The following is a 19,780-nucleotide window of genomic DNA, read 5'->3' as shown; positions in this document are numbered from 1 at the left end:
AGACACCTCACTTTAACACTTACATCCACCCATGAGTTTGCATTAATCCTATTTAATTCATTAATTTGTGATAAAATATAGAATTTTATAAAAAAACTATTTTTAATTTCAAATTTGATGTGCATTATCTATATTAACGAAGTATCAAATTCAATTGTTATATTAATAAAATATAAATCATATAAAAATATTAAATTAAATTAATTTTACATTGGTGTAAATAAGAGAGTATACCATTTATAATTTTTTTTACAATATTATAATTATTCAATCATAATAAAAATATAAAAAAATTCATCACTTATAAATGTAGAATTCACATAAAATTTTAATGAATCTTATATAATTTTAAATTAATAAAATTATAATTAATTAATTATAATATAATCATTATAAATAAAATATTTTTGGTAAATAAATCCCTCCCACGTATGTGTGTGTACGTAAAAAAAATATAAAAAGTTGTGTTGGTGAAGATGTGCTAAAAAAAAGTGCATGAGATTAAAAGCAACATCATCATCATTGGTTATGATGATGTGTGGCATGCATGGATATTGTGCTTTTGCCAGCAAGTACAAGTTCTGCGTTGACCCCGAGTACAAGTTAACTTCCATAAAATAAAAAGAAAAAGTTTTGACTTTATATTATTAGTAATAGAGAGACACCTAAAAATAGTATAACAGAAAAAAAAAAAAAAAGAAAAACATAAAAATATTGAATCCAATTCAAATGAATTTTGACGTCCGCAAGAACACGCATGTACACTCAATTCTTTCTCTCTCGGCAGGTCTCTGCTCTTCTCTTTCTAAACAAAACGGAGAGAAGAAAAGGAAAAAAAAATATAGAAAGAGCAGAGACTGCAATCTTTACGCAAAAATGAAAACAAAAAAGATTGTACGGTCATATAAATTAATGTTTATTTACTATTATATTATCGCATTCTAATTCTAATTAAATCCAATGGGAAAAAAGCTTTAAGACAAAATCATAAAATCGTTACTTTTTAGAACAAAAATGTTTTAATATTATATTCGGCTTTGTTTAGAGTTGTATTTGGTATTTTTTGGGTTTTTTTAGGGAAAGATAAAAAATTTCTTCTCTCAACAATTTTCAACATTGCCACTTCACACTGTAAGTTCTCTCTCTTTTTCTTTCTTTGTTCGGGATAATGAGGAATACTTATAACTTTTTTTTCATGCTTTTGTTCTATCTGTCTGGTCTTTGGATTTCCATTTCCTTCGTGAGTTATTATTATTATTTTTTGTGTGTGTTTAATATGTGGGTTCTCATTTTTTTTTTTTTTTTTTTGTTTTTAGTTTTTGTGGGTGTTGGTATCCGGGTCTAGAATGAGATAAAGGGTTCAAATTTAGCAGACTTGGGTTGTAATTTTAGCCTTAAATTCATGTATTTTCTTTATTTTTCCTACATTTTCTTTGCAACCAAATAGATGAAAACTTCATTTCTTTTGTTTTTTGAATTTGGGAGATGGAATCATTTAAATTTTCTTTTTATTTTTGGTAATCCTAGATTTTCACTTAATATATGTCACTATCATTTTTTTTTATACTTGCATTAGCTTAAACCATATTTGGAAATATTTGTGCCAAGAAGAGACGACTTTTTGGATGGTTGGTTTTGGCTTTGTGTTTTATGGATCAAATAGAATTTTCACTAAACGGTCTCAGCTTGTCACTGAAGATTCTTATTTGTGAACAAGTGTTGAAATTTTTGTAATGCTCATGAGTCATGACCTTATTTCTTGCTTGGTATTAACCTTGTTATTCTTCTCTGTTACTATTTATGATTCAGGTTTTAGTGGTCAGAACGAAACAGTTGTCACTTCCGTTCTGAAATGCTGACAAGCTGGAGTGTTGAGTTCTAAATGTGGCCTGCATTTTGCTTCCTGGTTGAATATAATTATGACCTTTCTCTGTCAAGGTGCTTGGGGAGCCTCAATAGGATATCTGAGTATGGTGAATTCAAGCTCTATTAGTTCAGTTTGGTGAATTTGTTGAGATATTGCTGTCTTATTTCGAGATGGTGCTGCCTGGGCCACCAAGTGGTGGTGCTCAGTCTGTTTTGCCAGCACTTACGCGATCAAATTCTGCTATTTTGGGATCTCAAGGTTCAATGCCTCAGCAAGGAACATTTTCATCACTTGTCTCCCCAAGAGCTCAGTATAGCATGAATTTACTCGAAAGCACAGCGAACATTTCATCACTCCTGAATCAGACTTTTGGCAATGGGGGTTCAAACTCTGGCCTATCTGGTGTGAGTGGTTTCCAGCGGGGAGGTTTTGATGCCACAGCTGAGTCTAATCCTCTCACTGCTGTGGCAAATGAGATTGGTTTTAATGTACCTCCATCATTCGCACCATCAGATGCTGCAAATTCTGGGTCATCATGCCAACTTCAGAATCAGCAAATTGCAAACTCTGCTGGAAACCCTGCACTATTGGATCTACAGCAAGCTCAAGTTCAACAATTTGAGCCACAAAAGTTTCAGCAAGGTCAGCAGTCGATGCAACAATTCCCTCTTTCCCACAGTCAATCGCAGCAGCAGCAGCAATTTCAATCAATCCGAGGAGGGTTAGGGGGCACAGGTGCTGTCAAGTTGGAGCCTCAGACTATGAATGATCAGGTTGGTCCCCAGCAACAGTTGCAGTCATTTCGAAATATTGGACCAGTGAAGCTAGAGCCTCAACAGAACCAAATTGGAAGAGGCATAGGACCTGTAAAATTGGAACGTCAACAGTCTGATCAAGCAATGCTTTTGCAGCAGCAGCAGCAGCAGTTCCTTCAATTAACCAGGCACTCTTCTGAAGCACCTGTTGCACGGATGAACTTTTTGCAACAACAGCGTATTTTGCAGATGCAACATCAGCAACAACTGTTGAAATCACTTCCTCAGCAAAGACCTCAACTACAGCCACAGTTTCAGCAGCAGCACTTGTCTGTTCGATCTGCTGTTAGACCAGCTTATGAACCAGGAACTTGTGCTCGGCGTCTGACCCAATACATATATCAGCAACAGTGCAGACCTGATGTAAGATAATTTCACTTGAGGAATTATTCATTCTTCTAGTGATTGCTGTTTTGCTTGGTGGTAACACTTGTTCTTGATTCAGGATAACAATATTGAATTCTGGCAGAAATTTGTTGCTGAATTTTTTGCTCCTAATGCAAAGAAAACATGGTGTGTTTCATTATATGGAAATAATCGGCAAAGTAATGGTGTGTTTCCTCAGGTATGTTGTTTAAAGAAATTAATTGACTTACACTTTACTGTCCGTAGGGAGAGGAAAAGCTGGTGCTTTAGAAAGAAAGGGGTGGTGGTTGTCATGGAGTATCCCTGGTGCAATCCCTTCCGGGAATTTTAAATTTGCTAAATGATGTCTCGGAGGATCACTGTTTGTTGATATTTGATAAAGGTGCGAAATGTCAATAATGAGTTATAGCAGATAATCAACTTTGCATTTCATTTATGCTATTTTCGAAAACAGTCAGACAAAAGAAAAAAAAAAGAAGAAAAGAAAAATAAATACCCTGTCAGATAAGGTTTAGTAGCTTCCATCATAGCCCTGGCCTCATTCAAGGATAAGTATGAAGAATTTTTGTTCCTCTTGTCAGATACGTAGGTGTGGGGCAAAAGTTGTATGATTTAAAAAAACTTTTTGTAGTCTCAATTGGACAGCTATCAAAAGTAGCTATAGTAGTAGTTGGTTTTGGGATCTGACAAAAATTTTCTCTACAGATATTAACATTCGGATTTGTATGCTCGGAGAAAACAAGTTTCTAATGTAGAAAGGAAAACTTTGGTATTAGCAAAGAGTATAAAATTTTAGTAGTATTTTGTGGTTGGCAGGGGAGCATCCTAGGATCTTCTTTGCTTATCTAGTATCTATTTATATCTCATTGGAGTCTTGGCCAATTAAAATGATACTTTCCACTTTTTTGAATGCTTCACAAAGTTTATGATTTTGCTTTGCTGCCATTATGAGGAAATATTAGAAATTTAATTGCAGCTTTTGCAGGATATATGGCACTGTGAATTATGCAATCGCAAGCCTGGCCGTGGTTTTGGTATGTTATTTCTTTCCACTCTTCAAATTGATTTATTAATTTAAAGACTCCTGCTTTTGAAGCTGACTATATCATGTTAAGTTCGGAGGTGACTATGTCTTATCATATCAAGTGAAGAAAGTGTTCTGTGTTTGATGTAAATGGTCCTGCTTCTTAACTAATATGATTATCAAGTTCTGCATCAATATTGTATACAATCTTTTTTGATTCACTGTCCTTTGACAAACAATTAATGGCAAAGCTCAAATCTCCTGCTTATGCATAAATATTTTGTATCTGAATGCTATCCTTTGAAACATATAATGGATACTTTTGATGCCTGCTCTAACCAATACCTGGGCTTTCTTTGCATGAAAGAAAGAAAGATTTTAAACACTTTACCAAAAGATATCAAAAGATGTGGTGCATGCTACTTTCCTTAGTGATTGTCTATTTGGATATTCATTAAGAGCAACAATATAGGATAAGTTGGGTCTTCAATATCTACTCTAATTTTCAGAGTCTTAAGTATCATAGACACTGGGCCGTTGCCCTATCCATTTACTCTCAGGTGGATTAATAAATTCTTTTTACTTGATCTACACTTGCCATAAAACAATCTTATATATATGTAACAAATATTGGTAATGCTATATTGCTTCTTTAACTTTTCTATTTCATTGGATAAAAAGTTTTAGGAATAGAAAAAGGAAGGAGTAGAATGGTGAAACTATTGAAGGTAAGATGGTTGGTAATTTTAAGGTAATAAGTCTATTTCCTTTAGATTCTATGAAATCGGTGCCAATAGGAAAATTAATATTATAATAGGATGTGCTATATTTTAGTTTCCTCCATGGTGCACAAATATATCACTATTTAATGAGTGGTTTGATTTACAAATGAAATGAGTGAGTGGTTCATGCTGAAGGAAACAAAGATGTGCCTTAAAAGCTAAGCAGCTGAAATCGAAGTAGAGTTTCATTCTTCTGTGAGAGCAAAGAATATGACTTGTGACTATGGGGAAAAAGTTTCATTATTTCATGTCCCAAATTGCAAAAAAAAAAAAAAAAAACTTGTGAAAAAACGTTCCCCCTTTGTTGAAATGGAATTTGATGTAAACATCAAATTTTTGCTTTTCAGGAACAACTGTTGAGGTTCTGCCCAGGCTATTTAAAATCAAATATGACAGTGGTACTTTGGAGGAGCTTCTTTATGTTGATATGCCTCATGAATATCATAATGCTAAAGGTCAAATTGTTCTTGACTACGCTAAAGCAATAGAAGAGAGTGTTTTTGAGCATCTTCGTGTGGTACGGGATGGTCAACTTCATCTTGTTTTCTCTCCAGATCTAAAGGTTTGGAGATGCTAAATCCTCTGTGTTAAAGGAGTTAATAATCTCTGGAACTTCTAATTGGTTGAAATTTTGTTTATCTTGTCCTTGCTATCTAGATTTGCTCTTGGGAGTTTTGTGTACGACATCATGAGGAGCTTATCCCTCGAAGATTGATAATACCTCAGGTATACATGTTGATGCTTAAGTAGTAGTCTGATGTAGATTTATGTGCTTAGTAGTAGTCTTGCAACATCCTTTCATCGAGTAGTTATGAATGTAAATTAACTTGACTTTGTTAAGCCTTACTGTAATGGTGGCGCATTAAAAATCATTATTCATTGCTGAGTAAGGTCCTCATCTTCACTCTACAACAACAACAACAATAACAACACACTAAGCCTTATCTTCCATATTCTAGGGACAACTATATGAAAAACCAAATAAGATAATCAAGTTAGGTTATAGTTTGAATCCTTTTGCCCCACTCATTTCTATCAACAACCAAATTTTCATCTAATTCCTTAACCATCATATCGTTTTTTATTACTTGCATCTATAGCTTTTATGGTCTACCTCTGGATGTTTTGATTTCTTCTAGATCTAGAGACTCAATTCTCCTAACCAGTGCATAGCTAGGCCTATGTTTTACATATCCAAACCACCGTAAACAGCACTGTATCATCTTCTTTTCAAGTTGGATTACCCCTAATTTTTCTCGAATCTCTTCATTTCTGATTTTGTCTCTTCTAGTCTTACCACACATCCATCTAAGCATCCTTATCTTTGCTATGTTCATTTTCTTTTCATGTTGTTTCTTAATAGCCCAATACTCAGTTCCATATAGTAATAATGCAGGCCTTACAATTGTTTTATGCAACTTCACTTTTAACTTTAAAGGCATGTTGCGATCATGCAACACACCTTACGTACTTCACCACCTCGCCCATCCTGCTTGAATCCTATGTTTGACATCTGCTTCTCTCTTAGTATCATTCTGAATAATTGATCCCAAGTATCGAAATTGGCTACTCTTTGCTACTCTTTCCCCATCCAACTTAATCATAATAGTACCCACTTCCTTGTGATCACTAAACTTGCAATCTTTATATTCAGTTTTAGATCTACTTAATTTAAAACCTTGAGACTCCAGTGTACTCTTCCATAATTCTAATTTCACATTAAGGGCATCACAAGTTTCCACAACTAAGACTATATCGTCGGCAAATAACATACACCACGGCACTTTATCTTGGATACGTCCAGTGAGCTCGTCGATAACTAGGGCAAAAAGGAAAGGATTTAGTGTTGAGCCTTGATGTAATCCTCGGGTAATAGGGAAGCTATCTGTCATGCTCCCAACAGTCCTCACATGTGTTACTACTCCTTCATACATATTTTTAACTATGTTGATGTACTTTAAAGGGACTCTTTTTTTCATTAAGGCCCACCAAAGCACCTTTCGAGGAACTCTATGTATGCTTTCTCCAAGTTAATAAATCCCATATGTAGATATTTCTTTCTCACCCAAAAACCCTCCAATAAAAGCCTCAAAAGGTGGATCGACCCTCATCTTCACTCTAAAAGAACATAAATAAGCCTGATTTTTATTTTAGAAATGGGGGACACTGGGAGTAGAAGGTGAAGGAAAAAGATTACTGATCCCCCTCCGTCTTCCCTTTACCACTTCGAGCCCTGAAAAGGAAAGGTGTTTTTTCTTTGGGGTGGGGGGTATGCTTGGAGAGAACTGGAGGATGTGAGTAAGATTATTTTCCCTTCTCTTTTTGTGTTTGCTTTGACTTATCTTCTCTGCTGGAGGTGTTAAGGGTTGTGAAATGGATTTTGATGAACTAAAGAGCATTCTTTCATAGATTCGATGATGTCCATTACCTGATAAAAGTTGGGAAAGAGCTTCATTTTCATAGACTTTGTTAATTGATTAAAGTGGATTCCAGGTAAGTCAACTTGGAGCTGCTGCGCAGAAGTACCAAGCATCAGCACTGAATGCATCATCCAGCTTATCTGCACCAGACTTACAGAGTAACTGTAACATGTGAGTTTTATATTCTTATTAGATCATTCTCATGGTTTATGGCTTATCCTCTCCTTGTGGCCCTGTAAAATGTGAGTTAATTATTCATAACTGTGACATTAAACTAAAAGGTCTTCTAAATCATTAGAGAAATTTTGTTATAATAAGTTATTCAGGTAATTTTTTTATTTCCGTGCAAATATTGTTGTAAATCAGCTGAATACCATTGAATTTTCAACTTTAAAGCAAGCAGAATCAAATGTGAGTGGCCGAACCTTGCAAAAGTTTTATATAAGCTTTTTTTTTTTTGTCCCTTCTCTTCCAAAACCTAATGCCACCCTCAAGCATTTCCTCTCCCTCTCTTTTTCCTATTTGATTTAAGGCATAGATGAGAAGCTATCACATGAGAAAAGCAATGATGGCCATTTTGACACCCAGGCTAGTCTTACTTCTTTTCTTTTCTTTTGCTGTATTTCCTCTTTGTGAACTCAGATCTTCACACATGTTTTTAATTTTTGTATGTTGGCATATTTGAAGCATGTCCATATCCAACACAGACATGAGGGCTGTTTCCATTCATGCTTGCTAGATTGGTTTTGAATTGACAATTAGAAATTCTTTATTGCAGTTATTTTTGGTAGTACTAAGGATTGGTGATAGAAAGAAAAAGACAGTGGATGAAATGAAGAAGTGCTAAGCAGATTGCTGCCAATTTGAAAGGAAAGTCTGATAAAATCATACGGCCATATTATGCTCTATGGTATGTAGGGTATTTAGAGGACAAAACATCTTAAGAATGTGTGAGTGGCATGAAATGAGGTGAATTAAGAGGAGTATAACTTAATGTTTTAACCATGTGCAATATAGACTTAGGGATGCTTCCATACTGCCATGGAGTAAAGTGATTTGATTCAATTAGGACTGAAGTTGAGGTATGTAAGTATGATGTTGGTAAAGTGATGAGAAAGGAGTGGATTGATGTCTTTGGATCTTTCAAAGGATATAACCTTTAGATCAAGTGGGGGTAAAGAAAATGATTATATATATGTTACCCCAAACTTCTTGGCAGTAAGACTTAGTTGGATTGAGTGTAGATGATAGTTTGAGCGTGTTTTAAATTATGCCCCCATATGTTACTGAATGGCATGTAAAAGTGGTGCGCTTGGACATCTAATTGAAGGTGATGTAGAAGTGGTGTTCTTGCAATGAAGACCATTTCGTGTTTACTTGACTAACCTATTTAATGCACCTCTTGCACATATGCATACTTTTTGCGTGTCACCTTGGTTTACTTCGTTAGTAACACAAGTGATTCTTTCAGGTTAGTTGCATCTGCTCTTCAGTTTGCAAAAGCCTTGGATGTTCCTTTAGTCAATGACTTAGGGTATACAAAGAGATATGTACGGTGCCTTCAGGTATTATAGGCTGCAACTTTATTTTTGGTCATTATAAATTATAGCATTTATTTATATATTTTCTTTTCGCTTTAATGATTTTAGTTTGAATTTAAATAAGTTTTGTGATTGAGTATAATTGCTAGTTTTGTTACTCTTAAACAACTCTTTTCCACGATAAAAACAACTGCATTGCATGGTATGGCGTCAACACGTGAAAAATTACAAATGCACAAAACATTTTATTATTTTTCTTTCTTTTTTCTTTATATATTTTTAATAAAATTAATCTTTTATGTCTAGTAATATTGGGATGTTCCCACTTCCTTTTCTATTCTATTTTTACTCTTTTTATATTTGTTTATCTTTTTCATACAAATCAAGTAGTTAAACAAGATCTAATAATTGAATGACTAAATGTGACTTTGATACTAAATCAAGCCTTAATTTCCCATTTTGTCTTGCGTTAGATCCGTTTAACTAGTTTTTATCTTATGAAAAAACTTAGGGTCCATTTGGGTGGTTGGTGAAATTGGTTTTGCTGATATTAAAAATAGTAATGGAAGTAAGATTAGTTATTGTAATGATAAGATTTGTTACTGTAGTAGTGAAATTAAAATTAGTGGTGATATATTTGTTTGGATGCAAAAGCAATGATAATAATGAGGTAAATTGTTATTAAAAAAGAGCATTAAAGACATTAGAATAAAAATTATATGTAACAAAAATTTTAAATTATTTGACATTTTTATAAAATTAATAAGTAATTAAAAATTATTAAATTGTTTTTAAATAAAATAATAGCTTTATTAATAAATAATTAAAAATAAAAATGATAGTAAAAAATTAGTAAAATTTATTTATTATATTAAATTAATAAAGTATTTTATAACATTTAAATAAAAATTAAAAGAAAAATTATAAGGATATTGTTGTCTTTGTAAGATAATGTGAAGGGCAAGAAAGGAAAAAGGGTGCTTTTAAATACACCCTGATTTTTCTTTTCACACTATTTTTTATTTCAAAATTTTTTGTTAGTGAAATTACTTAATTATTTTTTTTTCATAAATTTTCAAATATTCATATCCGATAAATTTTATAACTTGCTGAAAATAGATTTTCGAAAAGTTATATTTGAAGAGAAAGGGAATGGAATTTTAAGGAAAATTACCAAAAAAAAGAATTTTATTAGAAATTTTTATTAATTAATGTAATAAAAAAAGTTATTATTGAAAAAAAAAAACATAGATTTTAAAATTAATAAAAAGAAATTTAATTTTAGTATTTTGACTTTATAAAAAATAAAATTTAATAAGATCTTAATTAAAATAAAGATAAAATAGAAAAATCAAATTTTTTATAAATTTAAAATTCATCATTTTTTTAATAAATATATATTTTTTGTATCAATTATTAAAATTTTATAATATCTCTAACTAAATTGAATTTTTTGGATAAGTTTTTCTATCTATTTATTACGATAGATTTCTCTAGTTAGCATATTAGATTTTGAAAAAATTTTATAGTATTCAATAATATTATTTGTACAGCTTTCAATAATTTAAACTTTCAGATAATGATCAGCCCTGATAGTTTCTTTATCATCTCTTAATGCTTCAAGAGATGAAATGTTTAATTACGATTTCATAAGATTTTATTTTTTCTCTAAGGTTAAAATAGCAAAATCAATTTATTTTTCATTATTTTAAAATTTATGATTTTTCAATAATAATTTTTTAATTACACTAAATAATAAAAATGTCTAATAAATTTTTTTTTTGTAATTTTTATTAAAATTGCAATCCTCACTCTTTGATAATGAATTTTTGGAAAGTTATATAACTTTTTGAAAATTCATTTTTCGTAAGCTAAAAAATTTATTGGATATGATTATCAAAAAACTTGTGTGAAATAGTAATTAAGTAATTTTATTTACAAAAAATTTTGAAAAAAGGGTGGTGTGTGAAGAGTAAAACTTGGGTACATTTGGAATTTCAAGGAAAAAAAAAATGCTGATAGCCACTCCCCCACTGGACCATTTTCTACTGATGAAGAAAAGAGGCTCTGGCACGGTTAATTTCTTCAACTGTACCGGTACTGTGTCTCCTAAATGAGTCTCTAGCAGCTTCTAAGGATGCAATCGGCACTCACCCACGGGTGCGATTGCATCCAAATCGGTTCTTAGTGGTTTGAGATTTATGGGGTTGGCAATTTTACTTGATTGTATGAAATTCTATAGCATGAGATGGAATTTTCAATAATAAAACTAGAGGAACTGATCTAAACTTTTAACATAAGTATTTGCCTTTGGGGTCATTTGACCAGAATTCTAGTATTGCCATTTGAAAAATAAAAAAACCATGTGATTTTTAATATAGAAGCTGCACATGTTAGCACTGCTAATCAGTACCCTTAGTGGAACATATTAGCAGTAGCATGTATGAGTAATTTTGCTGGAGTCTGCCAAATTTGAGAGTATAGGGATGTTTTTTTCACAAATTAATGTACAGGGAATGATCTGAAGATTTCATATATAGGGACTAAATTATAATGGGACCAAATACATACTTAAACCTTACTAATTTTATTTTATTTTATTTTTTTTTGTATTTTGGTGGTGACATTAATTATTTATACCTGTCTGTTATAGGGATGTAAATACTGTGCTGCTTTAAAAATGAATTACTAAACAGATGAGGCTTATCACAGTAATGGGGGTTAAGCTTGATGAGATTTATAGGTCCTTCAATCAATGGAAATGATTAGCTGCAAAATTATTTTTGTGATTAATATTAATATATTATTACTTTACCTTGGGTCTGTCTCAATTCTATGAGGTATTAGAGGAGATTAATAATTTTTCTCATTATCCTACTTTCCTTTTCATCCACAAATGTGCCTTTTGTGGCTAATATTTTCTCTATTCTGATATCATCGTACATGAAGCATAAATTCATAGCTAATGGCTGGATAGGTGACAGTTTAGAGCTTAGCTTAATAGGAATTTTGAGTCACTTCTTACATGATCTGACTGGTGGTTTCCAATTGCAGATATCAGAGGTTGTTAATAGCATGAAGGATTTGATTGATTATAGCAAAGAGTCAGGGATGGGACCCATGGGTATAGTTCATAAATTCTGTTCTTCCAATATTTATGATCTTTTTTCATGTTCACTGATTTGTTAAAAAGCATTCTTATTGATCAATTGGTGTTGTGCTGCTTCTGATCTTCCTGGCCTGCCTAAGCCCCTAAAAAGTTGGTAGAACAGCAAGAAACCTGGAATATGTTGGCTCAGGTTGTCATCCCCTTGCAAGAATCCCAAAGACCATTACTTGATGGGAGGCACCAAATGATCCCCATCCAGATTTCAAGTTCAAATTGATGAACTTTAGGTGGCTTATTGATATGCCCAAGCTAATCTGAGATAATATTCCACCAGGGACCAGGCATCGTGACTGGATTTTACAACTGGATCAATACTAGCTATATTAATGGAAATAAAACTTAATGCGGTTTCTTTTAATAAAAGATAAAACTGGCTTATCAGGGCTGTTTTAATGGGCATCGGATGCCATTTAGGAGGATTACTTGCTCCTGTTTTTAACAGACTGAGCATGAGGCCCTGAGAATACCACTATTGCACTGGCTTCTTTTGTTTTTGTTTGGCTAAAATTACAAAAAAGCCTTTGAACTTTATCAGTTTACTCAAGTCTTTATACTTTTGTTATATCCTTAGACTTTAATTTGCACTCAAAGAAGTCTCTGACCTTTAATTTACATCCAAATAAGCCTTTTACTTTTAATTTTTACCTAAATAAACTCTTAATATAAAATGATTTTTTTTTACATAAAGATTTATTTAGAAACCAATCAAAAAATAAGGGTTTATTTAAGTATAATAAAAGTATAGAGATTTATTTAAGAAAAGTGAAATAGTTCAGGGGATTTTTTAATATTTTAGCTTTTTGTTCTATTTTTCTTAGGCTTGATAAAGGTTCTCGTAAACTTCTCGCATGATATGTTAATGAATCAAAATTATTTTGGAAACCTTGAAATGTCATAATTAGCTTTGTCATTGATCTTTCTCCTCTTTTAAGTGGTTGTAGTTTTCACTTCGCCTTGAGACGTAAATTTTTTTGATTCATGTTCAGAAAGTCTGGCCAAGCTCCCAAGGAGTTCCCCAGTCTCCATGCAGCATAATTCAGCTCAGCAACCTGAGGAACAGCGGCAAATTACTGGAGAAAATGCAAACAATGATCCTCATTCAATACAGTCAACTGTTCTGCAGCCTTCTGCAAGCAATGGTGTTGCTAGTGTAAACTACTCCCACGGTGCAACATCAACTTCTATATCTGCTACGAGCATCATTGGGCTTCTCCGACAGGATTCCATGAATTCTAGAATTAAAAGTCATATGAACAATCGGAGCAGTCCCTATGCTAGAACCCCAGTTCAGATCCCAACTGCAGGGTCCTCTACGACTTTGCCATCCACTCAACCAAATCACTCTTCACCCTTCTCATCTCCAACGCCATCCTCATCAAATTTGCCTCCCCAAAGTTCTCATAATGCCCTGGCTCCTTCAACCACTGCAAAACATGTCAATTTTGCAAATTCATCTGTGCAAATTCCACCACAGCAGTCATCTCAGTCAAGTGAAGTTGACCCTAATGATTCTCAGAGCTCTGTTGAAAAAATCATTCAGGAAATAATGATTTCATCACAGGTCAGTGAAGCAGGTAACACGGTCAGTGTTGGTTCTATGGGGAATAACTTAATGAACAATAATGGGCTTCCACAGGTGAGTCGCAGCTGCCTGATGGGGAATGGGTTCGTTGATAACAATTCAGGCATTGCAGGTGGAGGATTTGGGAACTTGAGTGGCGGCATTGGTCTTTCTCCCAATCCATGTGGTATGAGATCTACCATGGGGAACAACCCTATGAATTTCACTGGGAGGGTGAGCATGCCAATGATGCGTCAAGAAACTGTGAACCATCAACAAGAATTAGCTAATAGATTACTGAATGGGCTTGGAGCAGTAAATGGCTTTAACAACTTTCAATTTGATTGGAAATCCCCCTAAATTAGTTTTGTGGACTACTCTTTTATGAATTTGCTAAGGTTTGTGGTGGTAATACAGAGTGCTTCTGCCACGTATACTCCTGGTTTGATTTGAGTTTGGAGTGGTCATTGCATGGTGGAGGATTTCATCGACCAGCTATTGATTATAGAGAGAGAAGGATAACATCTAACTTAGCCTTGGCAGGTGAATGGTGAATTGTTTACATTTTCTTTTGAGTCCTTCCCCCCACCCCCGCTGTCTAGAGTATGCTTGTAGGGTTCCCTTTTGTACGTTTCTGTAACGTATATGACTATAATATTATAAGGCACCTTCTTTCTATGTAGCCCGTGCCAAAAGGGAACTCGGCTTGAGACTTTTCTAAGTGTAGCTTCCAATGATGGTTCTCTTTCTGATTAAATTTTGTATACATAATTGAACATCCATAACTATGCAGCCAAAAAGAGAAAAAAGCATTAATGCTGTTTATATTTGATGGATGAATTTTTTAACAGCTAGCGGTTGAATGATGACAATGCCAAAATTTGCAACAGAGTGAAATGAGTTATTGTCAACGGAGAATGAGGAGTTGCGTTTGCGTGGCAAGCAGGTAAAAGCAACAGGGAGGCATGGTCAAGAGTTGATGCCCCCATGGGAATGAATGTTATTAGGTCTTCCGCCAAGAATTTTCTCATTAAACCTAACATATTGCTGCATGCTTAAATTTGCAGTTGGAATCTCTCAAGGAAAGGACTCCTAGGCCATAGCCTTTTAACAGAGATTAGTTAAAATGGAGAGTAAAGGTAAACTTGGAGAATGCATCTGTGACGCTCGCTCATAAGCAGTGTATTGGTCCTCCCATCGTCCATCCTTCCTTTGGTAAATCACCACAATCCTACATTGGTGCTTTTCAGGCTTGCTTCTTGCTACCAGCCAGAATTCGTTGGATTTGAAGCCCTCGGCTGAAGGCTTGGTTGAACAGCAGCCTGGTCTGGAAATCTGAGACGAAGGGGAACCAGGCCAATATAGCAACTGGGGCAAAGATGAGCACCCCCATCATGTATTCATACCCTCTTGCTAGAGCCTTGACAGAACTCCACATTCCTATACCCCTCACCAATGGCCGGCATGCTTGTGATATCTGATCATTAAAAAAAAAAAAAAATCGATTCTTAGTAATAAAGCCAACAATGAAGTGATTTGTTGGTACATGGTTGAATTCTTAGTTTTAGTGACTAGAGTTCAGTCTCTAACAAGCTCAAATACCAAAAATAAATATATATTTAATAAACAAGGTCACTGCAGCACTGAGACTATGACATACAGTGTTATCGTACATCCAATGGAAACTCATCAGAATAAATAGTAAGAGAAAAATGTTAGTAATGAGCTTAACCGACGAGAAATGAACAAATCAGTGTCAATCCTCTCCAAATGAGGCATGTCTTTAAGTTCAAAATGAGATTTCAAAATCCAGAAATTTGGTCCAAAATAAGATGGCTCACAGGACGAAAAATGGGTTAAACTCCATCACAAAGTAGTTACATAGACAGCATGCATAAGCAGACTACAAAATCAGTGAAGCTTTTGGCATTCGGCTCACACACATATAAGTAGGGCAGTCAGTATAGCTTACGTACTTTTTTAATTGTAGCTGATGCACATTACGCAATGTAGACAGCGTTAAAACTAAGAAGCTGGACTTTCTACAAAGACAAAAGTGCCTCTAAAAAAAAGCCATGTACCTGCAGTAGAGCCCACCCTGTCGGCATAAAGGCTAGTAGGCTCTGAAAGATATCTCCAAGTGTGAGATCAAGGAAATAAAACAGCATTGCAATAATGACAACACACCCGGCAAACAGGAATAGCTTAAGAAGTCTGAACATCAGCTGGAAATCTGCACTGAACTTCTTTCTACCCATGGACACAATCTGCAGATTAAAAGTGCATCAGTGTTTAGAGCCAATAACAGGAATCAGACCATTCTCATTTTGAATGATTACATGGAGTTTGAGCCTTACCTTTAAAACAATCATCACCGCAACAATGACCAGCCAGGAAAGACCATAAACCTGAAAGCATAATAGCAACATGAACAATCTTGGTATTGCAAATTAACAACCCCAAGCTCAAGATCTTTCAGTATGTAGCAAGGTTGCAGAATTCAACTTGTCGAAAAGATGTCTTCTTTACAAAATAACACAAAAATAGACCATCTGTGCTGCCATGGCATTCATCCTTTAGCATATACCAGTTTGCATCCTCAGGGAAGCACTAGGATGTGAAATCTTAAATCCTTTTTTTTTCTCTCTCCTAAAAGATCGTATGTTAAATTAATCAAGGAGAGTGTAGTAAAGGCCAAAATTTAAAAAGGGCTTTTAACCTTAAAATTTCAGATTACTGTCTTCCTATAATCGTAGAGATGAAAAGTTAAACAGTATTGAAAGCAGAAGATGTTAAGAGACTGATAAAGCAGCTCATATACTAATACTCACCATGATGCTCTGCCGTATTCCTTCTCTGCTCTTCTTGGTCATGTTTAGCTGATACACAATTCCATACTGGTAAATGAAGAAGCGTAAAGCAAGAACAATCTCCACCAAACGTCCCATAAACCCAGTGTGCTGCAGGTGCTCCTGTTCCTCATCCCACCAAGATTCCCAGCTCTTAATTGATGGAACGCCAATACCACCTCTGCTGCTAATCCACTTTGCCCAATCTTCCCAATCTTCTACTATCTTTTGCCATTCAAATCCCGATGGATTCAAAAGAAAAGGAGCAAACAGCCAAGATAAAACTAAAAACCACATTGAAAATGAGAGGAGTACATAAGATAGAGAATCTCTTGCTGCAGAACCATAAAGCCTGTAACATATAAGCAATACCAATAGCTCCAGCCCCTTTACAAAGTGGCTCCTTGAGTACATGCGATAGTTCTCTGCAAATTTCTCATGCCGGACAACAAAACCACGCCCTGTTGCTCTGTATTTTGCCCCACCATGCAGGATAGTGCGGCCAAAATAATGGACCCTTGTTCCAAGGGAGAAAGTGAAGAACACAGATGCCAACTGAAGCTGCATGATTATGAAGTCACCTAATGCAGTTCTAAATCCTCTCTCCAGTCCAATCTCCATGACCATGGGCAAAGCTGTCAAAAGGCCTAACTGAACAACAGACTGTGAAGCCATGGCAGCCTTTAGAGGATCATCTCCCTTAGATGAAGCAAACTTAACTATTGACTGCTCCAAACCACTTAATGACAAATAGAGTCTTCCATACAAGAAAAGGTAGACTGTAAAGACAACCAACTGCATAATAACAGGAAGGGGTTCACATTAGCTTTATAAAGATAAGATTAGAGAGTCAAAAGAAACAAAACTACTAATTACTAAACTTTCTAATTAATCTGAAGTACTCATTGCTGGGATACTCCAAAGATTTGATGTTTTCATGGTGGACTGGCACTTAATAGAGTTGTGATTCAAATAAGTAGACAATCTACTCTGCCTTTATGTTCAAGATCTTCCAAGTATGACCTTGAAATTTTGAAAAAAAATAATGTTCTAAAAATATTTTGGCAAAAAACATAAAAATGGCCGAAAGTACAAGCAGGTCAGATATATAAGAAAAAAGAGCAACAGAACTAAAGAATATTTTCAGTTCCTATATACTTGACAGGAAAGAAAAAAAAAAAAAAGGAACTCTTAATGAACAGAGAACCTTACATATAATACAAAGAATCAATAGAGATATGTAACAGTTGTCTGATGTGGTGCTCATGTTCCAGCAAATGTTAAGCAGTGAATGCATAATTTGATTAATAGGTTCCTATTATGCAATTTTGACATATATAATAGTTTTTTAACCTTTCCCCATTGAATTCATTCTCATACAAACAAAATAGAGTATTTTCTTCCTCCCGTCATAATTCCAATGACTAGTGCTTGGTCAAGTTTACAGTCAGATTTAGTAACTCAGAAGAGAGGGCACCCGTAACAATGAATTTCCTATAGATTTTTTTTTTCCTTTTTGGTGTGGATTTAAGGGACAAACCTCTGGATTTTTGCAGGAACAGGGGTTATGACATGGGTTTCTTCAATTTTTTTTATTTTTGTCCTTATATTTGGAGGGTCAGACCTCCATACCAATGTCTGTTGGGTAAGTGTTGGACATTATACCTCAAAGAAAATGAAGAGCCATAGCAACATATTGGGGAAATCCCCAGGTTAGATTTTTCTTTAGTTTGTGCACAGTAGTTCTATTAAGGGTTGAATTTTGCAAGGAAAAAGAATTACCATTGAGCTGACATAAAATCCAACTGTTGTAAAATAGCAAGACAACATGCGGAAAAAGTCAAAGCGATGGCCTAATCTGTAGATGTCCCTGCTGAGTGTCTGTTCCCCATTACCACAAGCCACTTTTGCTTCAAACAGTGAGATTTGGTTGAACCCAACATCCCTACCTTTCCCAACTTGAATATACTCATGATGAGTAATGTTCCCTCGTCTTAGGGTTGAGTTAAAACCTGTTAAAGTATAATAAATATCATGAAAAAAAAATATAAATTCACTTGAGTAGATGGTTTAAGATCATTACCAGCAAAGATGTCCTCGCTCAAATTGATGCCACGAGAACCCTTGCTGATGCCTCCACGGGTTATGTGGAAGATTCTATCGAACACATCTGGATGACCATAATGGAAACGAACCCTAAACCCACCAAAATACATTTTGAGTATATCATTATCATGCACAGGAACCCACATGGAAAGCACTTGAATTCAATGAGTAAGAAACTCAATATGGCTGATATTGGTTGTCCTGGGGTTTGCTGTCCAATGAAGAAAGTAACACTACAGAGAAAGGGAAGAAGGTTGGGATAGGTTGCTGGCTGGGGGAATTTGAAATGTCAGCAGTGCAATGAAACATGATACACCTAATTTTTAACATGAGGATAAACAGCATTAAACATTCTGAAAGCAATTTTGGACATGGTATTACCTCTCATAAATGAAAATGGACAGCCATCTGTTTGTCATAAAGTATTCACTCAACGATATGGTTTAAAAAATTGATCGTGCTTTTTCTTATGACATAATTCCCTTGATAGTTATATGAAGAGAAAAGTAAACTTTAAGAGATCAATACATACTTCAATGGCCTTGCAAGAACTCTTTGACCAATAGTGACAAAGCTTGTTTCTTGATTTGACATGAACCAAGCCAAAGAAGATACACTGCATAATAGATTTCAAAGCATAAAATAAAACCACCAGATTTTGACATTAGTAAAAACTTAACAGCTATCACAAGACCAAGCAAACAAACAAATAAGCAAACATTAATGTTCATTCAACCTTCCAGTAAAGATATGCTCACGAACTCCTAAAATTGTAGGTGGTCTTACTCCATGATCCTCATTAAATTCTTCCAAAAGATTGCGCATTTTGAATGCTTCTTCCAAGTAATTGTCCTAGAAAAAGTTGCAGTAAAATATCATCAGATCTACAGCAAAAATCGTTACCACTTCGATAATTATTTTATTGCCTTACCTGATTCATATCAATGGTCTGAAGAGCTTCTCCACGAGTAAAAACTATAGCATGATTCTGATTTTCAGGTTTTCCTTCTCCTAACTTTGCTGTCCCAGGCAATTTTATTCGATAGATTTCCTTCAAAAAAGAAAAAAACTTATGGCACCGTAATGAAGCACAAGTTACTCTGTTTGCAGTTAAGCATTGTTACCTGGTCAAGATTATCAACACCTTTAACCAGTACTGAATAGTAAACTTTCTGAGCTCTTCCACCTTCCCTCTCTTCAACTTCATCAATATATGCCACACGAAGAGAGGGATTACTGTATAGGAAAAACCAGAAATTAGAACGGCGAACAGTTCAAGA

General features: G+C 34.6%; 2 protein-coding genes across 3 annotated transcripts in view; one reads left to right on the top strand and one right to left on the bottom strand.

Moving 5' to 3' along the window:
- Nucleotides 1–757: 757 nt before the first annotated feature.
- On the top strand, nt 758–14,370 carry LOC111299764 (transcriptional corepressor SEUSS-like). Of its 2 annotated transcripts, XM_089747736.1 has the most exons (11): nt 758–1,131; nt 1,810–3,045; nt 3,128–3,247; nt 4,034–4,082; nt 5,202–5,416; nt 5,512–5,580; nt 7,348–7,445; nt 8,746–8,839; nt 11,870–11,939; nt 12,971–13,545; nt 13,621–14,370. In XM_089747736.1, the coding sequence occupies exons 2-11, from the start codon at nt 2,038–2,040 to the stop codon at nt 13,903–13,905; spliced, it is 2,583 nt and encodes an 860-aa protein (XP_089603862.1). In that variant the 5' UTR covers nt 758–1,131; nt 1,810–2,037; the 3' UTR covers nt 13,906–14,370. The 2 variants fall into 2 exon arrangements, with proteins under 2 accessions (XP_089603862.1, XP_089603861.1); XM_089747735.1 differs by having other exon boundaries at nt 12,971–14,370.
- Nucleotides 14,346–19,780, bottom strand: part of CALS5 (callose synthase 5) — a 19,052-nt gene continuing 13,617 nt past the window's right edge. The window contains exons 33-42 of the mRNA XM_089747734.1: nt 19,625–19,736; nt 19,432–19,551; nt 19,237–19,352; nt 19,033–19,116; nt 18,478–18,590; nt 18,177–18,406; nt 16,377–17,189; nt 15,903–15,953; nt 15,627–15,812; nt 14,346–15,022 (exon numbers count right to left, since the gene is read on the bottom strand). Coding sequence (XP_089603860.1) covers nt 14,792–15,022; nt 15,627–15,812; nt 15,903–15,953; nt 16,377–17,189; nt 18,177–18,406; nt 18,478–18,590; nt 19,033–19,116; nt 19,237–19,352; nt 19,432–19,551; nt 19,625–19,736 — 2,056 coding nt within the window. The 3' untranslated portion in view covers nt 14,346–14,791. The remainder of the gene's footprint in view (nt 15,023–15,626; nt 15,813–15,902; nt 15,954–16,376; nt 17,190–18,176; nt 18,407–18,477; nt 18,591–19,032; nt 19,117–19,236; nt 19,353–19,431; nt 19,552–19,624; nt 19,737–19,780) is intronic.

The sequence above is a fragment of the Durio zibethinus genome, chromosome 18 (genome assembly GCF_047325235.1).
Source record: "Durio zibethinus cultivar Kanyao isolate XHJ-2024 chromosome 18, ASM4732523v1, whole genome shotgun sequence".
Lineage (NCBI taxonomy): Eukaryota > Viridiplantae > Streptophyta > Magnoliopsida > Malvales > Malvaceae > Durio > Durio zibethinus.
The sequence above is the reverse complement of the archived record's forward strand: the minus strand, read 5'-3'. Positions and strand labels throughout refer to the sequence as shown.